At 50.7% G+C, this 9,975-nt stretch overlaps 3 protein-coding genes across 3 annotated transcripts in view; all 3 read left to right on the forward strand.

Annotated features, from left to right (window-relative positions):
* The first annotated feature begins 668 nt into the window (after positions 1 to 668).
* LOC100905150 (uncharacterized) lies at positions 669 to 1,984 on the forward strand. The gene is made up of 4 exons (XM_003746658.2): positions 669 to 924; positions 1,069 to 1,200; positions 1,342 to 1,470; positions 1,566 to 1,984. Exons 1-4 carry the CDS (start codon positions 771 to 773, stop codon positions 1,916 to 1,918), a joined length of 768 nt encoding a protein of 255 aa, XP_003746706.1. The 5' UTR covers positions 669 to 770; the 3' UTR covers positions 1,919 to 1,984.
* Positions 1,985 to 3,955: 1,971 nt separating this feature from the next.
* Positions 3,956 to 5,851, forward strand: LOC100905296 (uncharacterized). The gene is made up of 4 exons (XM_003746659.2): positions 3,956 to 4,069; positions 4,189 to 4,335; positions 4,442 to 4,573; positions 5,158 to 5,851. The coding sequence occupies exons 1-4, from the start codon at positions 4,006 to 4,008 to the stop codon at positions 5,475 to 5,477; spliced, it is 663 nt and encodes a 220-aa protein (XP_003746707.1). The 5' UTR covers positions 3,956 to 4,005; the 3' UTR covers positions 5,478 to 5,851.
* A 1,062-nt stretch (positions 5,852 to 6,913) lies between these two features.
* Positions 6,914 to 9,975, forward strand: part of LOC100905442 (zinc finger protein 596) — a 12,990-nt gene continuing 9,928 nt past the window's right edge. The window contains exons 1-3 of the mRNA XM_003746660.1: positions 6,914 to 6,934; positions 7,051 to 7,252; positions 7,397 to 7,549. Coding sequence (XP_003746708.1) covers positions 6,914 to 6,934; positions 7,051 to 7,252; positions 7,397 to 7,549 — 376 coding nt within the window. The remainder of the gene's footprint in view (positions 6,935 to 7,050; positions 7,253 to 7,396; positions 7,550 to 9,975) is intronic.

Genomic DNA, 9,975 nt, shown 5'->3' on the forward strand with positions numbered 1-9,975 from the left:
TCCAAAGACTCATTTCTCCGCGTGTAGCCGCAGAAGGAGAGGGAGGGCGGTGTTATATTTTTTTTCTGAAAGCTCTCACCAAGAGCTTTCGAAAATGGCCCCACAAGCCAGGATCGGTATCCTGTGGGATAAACTACAGGGGGAAGATTGTTTTTGGGTGTTTTTCCAGAGTGGAGTTACGATGTTTCGAAAATAAACGATTCATTTGAGGGGATTGATATTCGCATATCAATAATGACTCGAAGTCCTCGGTCGCGAATCGACTCATGTGTTGGGGAAAGTCTCCCAAGATGCCTGTCGGCCTGAATGAATCTTGAGGAGAACTCGAGCGGGAACTCACCCCGACTTCGGTTCGCCCTTGATTCATTCCTGTAATGATCCAGATTCAATGCCTCATTTTGTGGTGCGACTCGGCGAATTTGTGGAAGTCGGCGAATTCGATCGGACGAGCCAAGTCGTCTGCCTCGGCTCACGCATCCACTTATGGCGGGTGAGAGGATATCTCTCTTTGAAAATATTCAGTCAAGCAGTCGCCAAGGTCCAACGGATCAATTTTTCTAAATATTCGCTATCCATGGCTCAACAATGACATCAGCGCAGAATTTGGGCGAATGGGAAACGAGTCCTTTTGCTGTCGTCTAGAACCGAGAATTGAGAGGGGCTTAATTGAGGAACGCTCGCCATCCAGCACCCTGACAGAGTTCAATGAGTGGCTGAATCGATAGCGCGGAGAAAAATCCTCCCGGAGCGTATCTCCGGGGATTGATAGTATGAAATCAAATCGGATTCTGGTGCTTCTCACGGTAGTCACGTGCTCATTCCCGTCAGATGCATCCTCCGAAGCGACGCCGACGAATACTCCGCTTCACGGAAAGATCGCGACTTCTGGATCACAACTCCTGACTCCCGATCCGTTTTGTCCCGGTGAGTTTGGGTGCTCGGAGGAGGGCGTGAAGAGGCCTTTTCGAGATGATCAAAGTTCCACCACAGTCGGAATTCCAGGGGAAGCGATCCCTGCGATAATGCTAGAGATCCAGAGCTCCAGTTCAATAGTCCATCAAATTCTAGCCGGAGAGGAGTACGGCGATCTGAACCAGGAGTCCTCGAAACTGTTCTCCGCCTTCAGTTCCAATTCGACGCTGAAGTGCTTCAACTGCAAATTGAGCGGTGACCCAACGCGAGCCTACTGCAGGAATGCGAGTGAGCCTGTCCGTCGGAGCCGCCTCGATGCGAGCCGAACTGTTTATTTGAGATCAAATCGGACTGTAGAATATCCGATTCTCGAGTATAGTGCCGTGATCTCCGGGGAAATCCGCACTGATTCGTCTTGAATCTCCGCAGATGTGAACACAAGCGCCTCTGAGCCTGCTTGGGTTTGTTCAGCAGATTTCTCGGAACAGAATGTTGCGACACACAAGTTCCAGCTCGACTGCGAATTCTACCGGAAATCGAAGACATGCTATAAATTAGGTTCGACGAAAACTTGCCCATTTCGATACCTACCGCTAGTTGCTGGCAAAATTCTCAGCCGGGATGTACCTCACTGATCAGCCGTTTCTCTACAGGAACCTGCAAGCTGTCCATCACAGAGGAGGCTATCGCGAACATGAGTGAGGAACTTGCATTCATTATCGTCGGCTCGCTCGTAGGCCTCGTCTTGCTTCTGCTCGCAGTCAGATATGTCACGCGGAAAACGCAGCAATCAAGAACGCGAAGGAGAGGTTGGCCGTACAATTATCCTATGCGTCGCGAGGCATCAACCGATCTGTACTCGAGAAGCTTCGAGAGCGCCCGTTCTCCCGATGCGCATCGAGATTTCACTTTCATCATCAGCGAACCTCCACCAGACAATCCACCACTCCACAGCGCGAGTCTTCCCCCTCGTCCCAAAAAGCAGATCATTAAAACTTCTCTGTGAGATTCTGGAGGAAAATCGAATTTTCGAGGGTAGCTCGAGTTTCGTGTTCATCTCGGCAAACGTATACGTATTTCGGCTTCTCATTCCTTCACTTAATTAGCCAGGCCAGCAAACCCTCATGCTCGAGCAAAATTTCAATCGCCGCGCTGCCTTGAAGCTCAATCATGTGGCGCCGGAGCTCCGCTTCCACGATCGTCAAATCAAGCATGTAGGGCAGGTGCATCCAGGGAGGGATGAGCAGTTCCCGTCGTTGAATTCCTCATGGGAGTCCTCGATCATCGATTAATGACATAATCGGATATTACCCGCGCAGTTCCGTGACTTTGCATTCCTTCGACCTAGTGAGGTGGTTGAAAATGTCCAGGTACATTATCTCTACTGAGCTCCAGAAGTCGAGAAGTTTCATGGAGCCCATGATTGTCGTCGTCGCATCCAGCGGGGCCGAATTTCCACCCAGGAGTTGTTGTTCAATGTTTCGAGTCCGTCGAAAACATCAGCATGGTAACCAACAAAAGCCTTGCCGTCGATTGAGCAGAGGATGACCATCCTACCCACTCCCTTCGAGAACTGGGACGATTCAGCGTGCAACTTCATGAATCGACGCGAGCGATCAGCTTTCGAAAGCCATCCGACGTCTGCACGAGGCAACAGTCTCACATGATCAGCGTCGGAGTCCGTGCATGACCGCTCGGGCAGGAATTCAGATTCCGCTTTGGTCTTCATGGAGTTCACGCATTTTATTACAGCTTCCATGATTTCAGCAAATACAGGGGGAAGATCCTTCGCTGCTCGGTTCTCTCGGTGAATCACGCCAGTATTTTCAGCAGTCCAGGATTCTGATCTTCCATCCGTTTTCCATCAGCCTCTCTGCTTTCCCATCATCGCCAGCGCTCCATCGGCGGTGCAGGACTCGATACTTCTCCTGCCGAGAGGTAGCCTTCGAGAATCACAAAGATAACTCGGTCAGTGGTCGTTCTCTCGAGAGCCCTGCAGAGGAGCATGTCCTCGGGTACTGCACCATGATCCATGAACCTCACGGAGGCCATGAGGAGCGATTCACTGTCGACCAACTAGTTTTCGACATCGGTGCCCATGCGATTGATCCTCCCGCGCACAGCTCAGTTCCTCAGTGGTACTTACCTTTCTCATATCCGTATCGTCCTTCTGGAGGACAATCTGTTTGCATTTGGAGACCGCAGGCTCCTCCGAAACTTGTCCATTGAAATGACTCCTCCCAGCTTCTGCCGTAAGCAGTAGCGTATCCACCTCGGGGCTATATGGCGTAATAGCCTCCCCGCTCAGGACATTGCCCCATACAGAACAGAAATCAGCCCCCCCCACCTCAGGAAAAATTCTGGGTACGCCCCTGACCCTAAGCAACCAGATCTCATGATCAACTTCTCGGAATCGGTACCACGAAGCGTTCGACAAGAAATACATGGCGCTTATACTTGATCGCAGCTCTATCCACACATCAGCGATCGGAAATAGGCACGATCGATCCTTCGAGGCCGAACTGCGGTGAGCCTTTCGAGGTGTCCTTCCGACTGGCTCCTTCTTATGGTCTTATTCTAGGACCTTCTGTGGCAAATTAAGCGGGAAGGTGCATATTGATCGTGCTCGGCGGGGATGAACCCCGGATGAAGACCATTCCGATATGTTTATTTCCATCGAGTGGATCACACTCGAACCGCTCGGAGATTGGAAGATCGAACGCTGAGCTCGACTCCTTCGCCCGTGGGTTTCCCTTTTGTTTTTCCCTTGCTCCATTCAACAGTCAGGATTCGATCTACTTACGAGGATCGCCGACTTGGCGCTAGACAAGATTCAGTTGGAGCCCGCACTTCTGGATAACGTGCTTGCGCTCCTCCTTGGAGATCCGCTGAGCTTGGGAGGCTCAAAAGATCAAGGATCACACCGGTCCCAGGGCTTCCCTTCGATCCCTCTCGACGGCTCGTAGGGGTCAAAGCGATTACTCACCACTGTGCGTTCCGCTTCCTCGGGAGAACAAGATGATAATTATTGTCATGCTTTCGGTGCTGATAATTCCATTTGGACGATCGGTGTCCGCGCCGAACCTATTAAGCATGTCAGACGACCCCGCGGCGGCCTATCGACGTGCACTGAACGGATATAATAATAAGTGTGCGGGTGAGTACGCTCCTGTGATCGCGGCGGGAGCGAATGAATCGCGAGCGCTGCATCTTGATTGTCTGCTCCAATGACTTCCGCATTCGATGGTTTACCATTAATGTTTCGCCTCTTTCCAGCGGGGTACTTCGATCTGAGTGTGCAGCCAAGGCTGGAATTCTTTGCGCATAAGAATACCACCCGGCGTTCTCGACTTGAGAATGAGCTACAATGCGATGGCTGCAGGGGAAGTGGCCTCCCTTCCCACGTCAATTGTACAAACTCCAGTGAGTTTTGGTGACGTTCAGGAACTGATCGAAGCAAGACGAACTTTCTTCAAGAATCGTGATCTCCGGTAACTAACCCTCAATACTCGGCTCGCCCTGAGATCAGATACTGACGGACACCAAACGCACGCTTGGTCGTGTGTGGGGACTTTTTCGGATCCGGCTTTCGTCGTGTCCTCGGATTTCGAAATCGACTGCGAGAGTGACGACACCCTGCGTGACGATTGCGTCAAAGCAGGTACTTGAAATTTGTAGCCTTCAGATCGTTTCTGGTGATGACGTTCAAATTATTTATTTCATCGTAAACCGAAGCGATTACCACCAGCGCATAGTTCTTGACGAATTCTACTTTCAATGTGGAGAGCCCGGGTGCGACAAATCACCTTCCTTCACACGAGTCCCGCTTGAGGTACCTCGCGTGAAGAGAGCTGTCCGTGGAAAGAAAGCCGCGACGAACTATATTTTCACGAGAATTTCATCTACGAATTTCGCGAATCCACGAATGATGGCTGGTTCATTGATGCCCCACGAAGTTGGAAGGTTCATCTCACGTGGGGTTTGTCGTGAATGAATTTTATCACTCAAAGGATCGATTGTAGAGTTCGCAAAACCGGCAACACGCTTCATGATTTTTCGATTTTTCCGAATTGAACTTTCGAATGCTCGATTCATAGTGTGAACGCAGCACGTCCGTGATCGCCGACACTCCTGCTTCCCGCATCCATCACAGGCCAGCGTCTGCGCTCTATCTGGAATCGTGAGATGAGCAGCCCCATTAATTCATCCTCCACGACAATAATTCCTATCCGTATCCGGTTCCAGGTTCCTGCGTGCTGAGATTCCACACTGAGCGCCGATATGCGGGAGTAGATTGGCTCTTACTCTTCCTCGTCTCCCATGTCCTTGTGATTCTCCTCGTCGTCGTGGCCCTCAGGGCACGAAAAAAAATGATGTCGATGCGGGCCGAGCGGAGGGCCACTGACCATCACGAAAGTTGCATCGATATCATAGAAGAACGACGTCGCGGTAGGGAAGAGGCGAGACGACTCCGGGAGCTGCCCCAAACCGCTGGTGCCGACTCGCAAGATTGCCAAGCAGAATCGCGGACATTGATCGCCATGAAAGCTCTCGCATCTGAATAGCGAGAGCTCGGTAATATCGAGAGAATCTCACTCACGAGTTGAGCAAAAACTCTCCGAAACGGGCGATACGAGTACCTAGATAAGCCCTCGGTGCTCACAGGTGCGGAGAGCTTTCTCTTCCGACCAACCTGTCAATGAAGCCCCTGGAAAGCCCGAGAAATCTTCTGAAGTCGACCTTCTGAACTCTCGACGGCCGTCTGAAACCCTGGAGTGGAAAGTCGCGTCCGAAACGAGGCCAGGTTCTGAGGCACCTGATGGATGAGGAACCCTCATTGGAGAGAGGACAATCAAAATTACGGCCGCTATCCTGCCGGAGAGGGGGAGTTCGAGGCTCCATGAGGATTTGCGAAATACAACGAATATTTGTAGGTAGAATATAACTGTAATATAATTGATCCGGCGATCGTTCCTGAAGTACGGTTGGGGAAAAAATGATCTTCTGTGTCGAATAAATGAATTACCTATCCTCAACTTGACAAAATGTCTGTTTGTGTAGGTCGACGCCGCTCCTCGCACTGAGGCTGCGATCTCTCGTCACCCTCCGGGGGAGCAAGCGTCTTTCTCCGAGACTCTTGGCCCCGAGAACAGCTAGCCCCTGATAAGAGCCGCTGCATGCGTTCATTCGGCCTCGAATAGAGCCGGAAACGTTCTCAGGTTTCTCCCACGGGCTTCTCGGATTTCACCGGCTGTCCGCGGCTCATGAAGGCGCCGTTCCGGGAAATACCGAATCCCTCTCCCGGGAGACCGGCTGGAAGCTTCTCACTCCGTCTGAGGCGTCGAGCTTTCATCTGTTCCGACTTATTGCTTCAGACACCCCATGCTACAGACGTTCTTCCACTATATCTCTTTTTTCTCACCATTCTAATCACACTAATCACCCAGGGACTCCTCCACCGAGGAGAGATCTGTCAATTGCTTGAGCGCACTCATTTGTTCTAAAGGAGCATTCGAATACGGAATGAGGCGACCCAGGAGAGTCGAACTGTCCCCCATGGACAAGCTCCATGTATCTATCATTGATATGACAGGCATATGTCCGAGCCGAGGCTTGCATTGTGCGCGTGTATTCGCCTCCAGCACTCGATCTCGTCACCTCGGTAGGTGACAGCTGTCGGGCCCGTAGCCCACCGACTCAGCCGCCCTTCCTTCACCAGCTGGGTATGTCCTCTCCCGCTAGGGGTCGCCGTGCACAGGAGTAAAGCACGACTCTTAGTTGGAGCGTCCGACAGCCGAGTACCTCGATACTAACTTGTGGAGCGCAGCCTGCCCATTGTTTCTCGAGCTCTACCAGCAACTCGGGCTTTTCTTCCCGCCCCGAGTGCCCAAATATTTCCCCCGGTGGGGGACCTGGACTCGATGACCGATTAAACGTAGGTCCCAGGACCCGCCATCAAGGATATATCGAGCCTTCCATCAGCTGTCGGAGCGGTGGGAGGATGCTCAAGCTTCCCCAAGAGGTAGGAATCATTTTTCTATCCTGATTCACGGACGAAAAGCTAGTATGCACTCGCCCTGACGTTGGGAACCCCTGATAAGAGGAAGGATGCTCAGGAATGACCGAATTCAATTCCAGCTTCAAGAGCAGATCTTGCTGAGGATCCACCCCGTAGATCGTCTCAGAACTGCTCTCGTCTGTCGCAGGTTCGCAGAGCTTGTGACTTCGCCAAAACTTCTAGCAGACGTTGGGTTTAGTATCCGAGGTACAGAAAAGACGGCAGCAACCGCATCTATAGTTCAGAATCAACGAAAATTGGGGAGTGCCAAGTTCACCGAAGGTGGGGAAAGTGCAATCGATTCTTCGTGGGGTATCCCGGAGGTCTCAGTCGATAGCGATGAATTTCCATTGAAACTCGGCCGCAAACCCGTGAGAAACGTCCGTGAAAATTTCCGCAGTCTCAATGGATATCTCTGATTCCCAGTAAATCTACTCGAGTTCGACTCGAAACTGTGGACCAGACTCGGCGAAGACCTCTGTAATTTGAAACTCATCAGATGTGACTTATCGTCCCGTGTTTTCGTTCGCATCATCCGTCAATGTCCCAATCTTCAATGTATTGAGCTGTCATTGAAAGGTTGGTGATGTGGGTGTCTTCGCAACTGCTCTCTCGTGCCAGCTGTGAATGAGCTGAATTTTTGGTGGCCGTTGTTGTCTGATGGCTCCTCTTGTTCCAGGGGACTGGTGGCAGAGCATCATATACGAGCTCCCGGAGAACATCAGTCTTCGAGAAATCCGTCAATATGCTTCCAACATCCGACATGTCTCTCTCGAACCAATCGCTTACGAGATGCCCCTTCGTAGCTTGCTCAATTTGATGCCTAATCTGAAATCATTATCCCTGAGGAGGGATCCTATCTCCCTAGCTAGTGACCGCCAACTTCGGAGTCTGCTGAAAAGCCTCCTCGCTGCAAAGCAGAAGTTCTCGAGGCTAGCTCTCGACTTGTGGTGCAACGACGCGAGCGTTATCAGGCTCGTTCAGAAGTTTTCGCCATGTCTCCGGGAGCTGAGATTGACCAATTGTGGTGATCTCTCGGACGAAGCTTTCAGGGCGATCTGCTCCTGTACTAAGTTGAAGAGTCTGTTCCTCGCTCCCGCTAAGAAATTCGATGATAATCATCTACAGGAGCTCCTATTGCGTGCCCGAAACTTGAAATCCTTGTACCTGATCGATGCTAATATCTCCTATGAGTCGTCGAGGGAATTGCATGAGCTTGAAAGACTTCGGCGTATTTTCCTCAGATCAAAACGGCTAAAAGTCGGTATTGTGAGACGCATTTCGAAATTTAAGCATTCCGACGCCGTGTGGCTCGGTTCAGTTCTCCACGGAATCCGAGACAGTACAAGTCTCAGAAATCTTCGAACCTTGAAGCTGACCGACGCAGTTTCTCCTAGAAGCTTCGCCTGCATCGTTGAGAATTTCGTTGAGCTCGAAGAGCTCGCAATCAATTGTCGCAAGCTGCTGGATAAAGATGGAGTCAAATAACGTCGTTTCAAGAACCTCAAATCATTGAAACTCAGCCAAGCGATGGGACTCACAGACCTCACATTCAAAAGGGGTTTCGGATGTCCTCAGATGGAGAGATTAGATATTTATTCTTGTGGAGTGACCGATATTGGACTCTTCGCTGCAGGGGCCCATCACGAACGTTTGAAGGTTATTCGAATCCATGACTGTCCCCTAGTATCTCGCCTTGGAATAAGGTTCCTGATTCTCAACGAGCCTGTCCTAGAAACTCTGAGGCTCTACCCGTACACACTGGACGAAGTTGAAAGCATATTCGAAGGAATTCTTTCATGTCACGTATGTGTGCAGAATGGAACAGTTATGGCGAAATTCCAAGATGACGGCGGTATCCGAGACGGTCGCACTGTATGTGATATCATGTGAATAAAGGTATGGCCTGTACATTCGAAGCATTCTTTTTTATCCGTCAATTGTGGAGGGAGTTGGGCGACGTGCATGAAACCGGAGTGTGTTTCGTCTTGAACCACCTGTGTACAGAATCTACCTCGCTCCATTATTCTTAATAAGAGTGCATCTCGGATCCGAATCTTGTGAGTCAGGTAATTCACGAGCTCACCGGTTACGTTCCCCCTCCCCTTTGGGGGATGATGTGAGAGATTTCCAATAGCAGCTCATATCGCCATCGAGCAATAAACCCTTCCGCCTGGGAAAACTTCCTCCATGCGGACGAGGTTTGGGGGCAGAATCGACAAACATTCGAAGAGCACGACGTGATTGCTGGTTCGCAATCATGCCGTGAAACTGAATAATTCTCATGATTGCGTGATAACCGAGCGGGGTGAGACCATGCTTTGCTCATAGAGCAAATAAGCCGATATCAGTGCGATCCGCCTAATGAAACTTCTCAAGCGCCTCGGAGCCGTTCCCGGAAATCGTTGCCAGTTCCAGCATCGATGAGAGCTAAGACGCTGCATGAAAATGTCAGCGACGTGCTAATCATCACCCTTCGTCGGGCGGACACCACGAGCGACCTGCACGATATCGATTGCGTTTTGGAACGCGGTGGTCGAGCTTGTGTTTTGAATCATGCCGGAGAAACACGGGCTAGAAGTCCGATCTTGTGTCGGATGGCGAAAGATTTCATCCATTCAGTATGTTTGATACGATCGATGATCATGGTCACACTCGGATGGCCGGACCTGGGCCCGAAGGCCATGGATTACAAAAAGCACCCATGAATGCTTACGGAGAATATTGCTTCCCCGAACGCAGGAAAACTTGGCTGCTTTTCCCATCTGGTCCAGAATCTAAAAAAAAATTTAAGGCGGGCTTGGCTCTCAGCCAAACTTGGGTGTTTCGTCGAAGGACGTAATTTTTAGGTAAACTAGGAGCGGCGTTACGAAATGAGTCGGTTTGAAGGTTTGAATCATACTGATGAAAAATGTGAGCCGCTCCGAGCCTAGAAACGTTCTACGGAAGGTCGTAATATCTTTTCCTGTGGATGATGCATTCCGCGATTTTATTTTCTCGCGGAT

This window comes from Galendromus occidentalis, unplaced genomic scaffold (genome assembly GCF_000255335.2).
Source record: "Galendromus occidentalis unplaced genomic scaffold, Mocc_1.1 scf7180000077500, whole genome shotgun sequence".
Taxonomy (NCBI): Eukaryota; Metazoa; Arthropoda; class Arachnida; order Mesostigmata; family Phytoseiidae; genus Galendromus; species Galendromus occidentalis.

What these genes read in the sequence shown, in the direction of transcription:
- LOC100905150 (XM_003746658.2), top strand. Translation starts at nt 771, where the DNA reads ATGAAATCAAATCGGATTCTGGTGCTTCTCACGGTAGTCACGTGCTCA. An exon ending in TCCCGATCCGTTTTGTCCCG is followed by an intron (nt 925 to 1,068) that starts GTGAGTTTGGGT and finishes ATCAAATTCTAG; the next exon opens with CCGGAGAGGAGTACGGCGAT. An exon ending in AGCCTACTGCAGGAATGCGA is followed by an intron (nt 1,201 to 1,341) that starts GTGAGCCTGTCC and finishes GAATCTCCGCAG; the next exon opens with ATGTGAACACAAGCGCCTCT.
- LOC100905296 (XM_003746659.2), top strand. Translation starts at nt 4,006, where the DNA reads ATGTCAGACGACCCCGCGGCGGCCTATCGACGTGCACTGAACGGATAT. An exon ending in ATATAATAATAAGTGTGCGG is followed by an intron (nt 4,070 to 4,188) that starts GTGAGTACGCTC and finishes GCCTCTTTCCAG; the next exon opens with CGGGGTACTTCGATCTGAGT. An exon ending in CGTCAATTGTACAAACTCCA is followed by an intron (nt 4,336 to 4,441) that starts GTGAGTTTTGGT and finishes CCCTGAGATCAG; the next exon opens with ATACTGACGGACACCAAACG.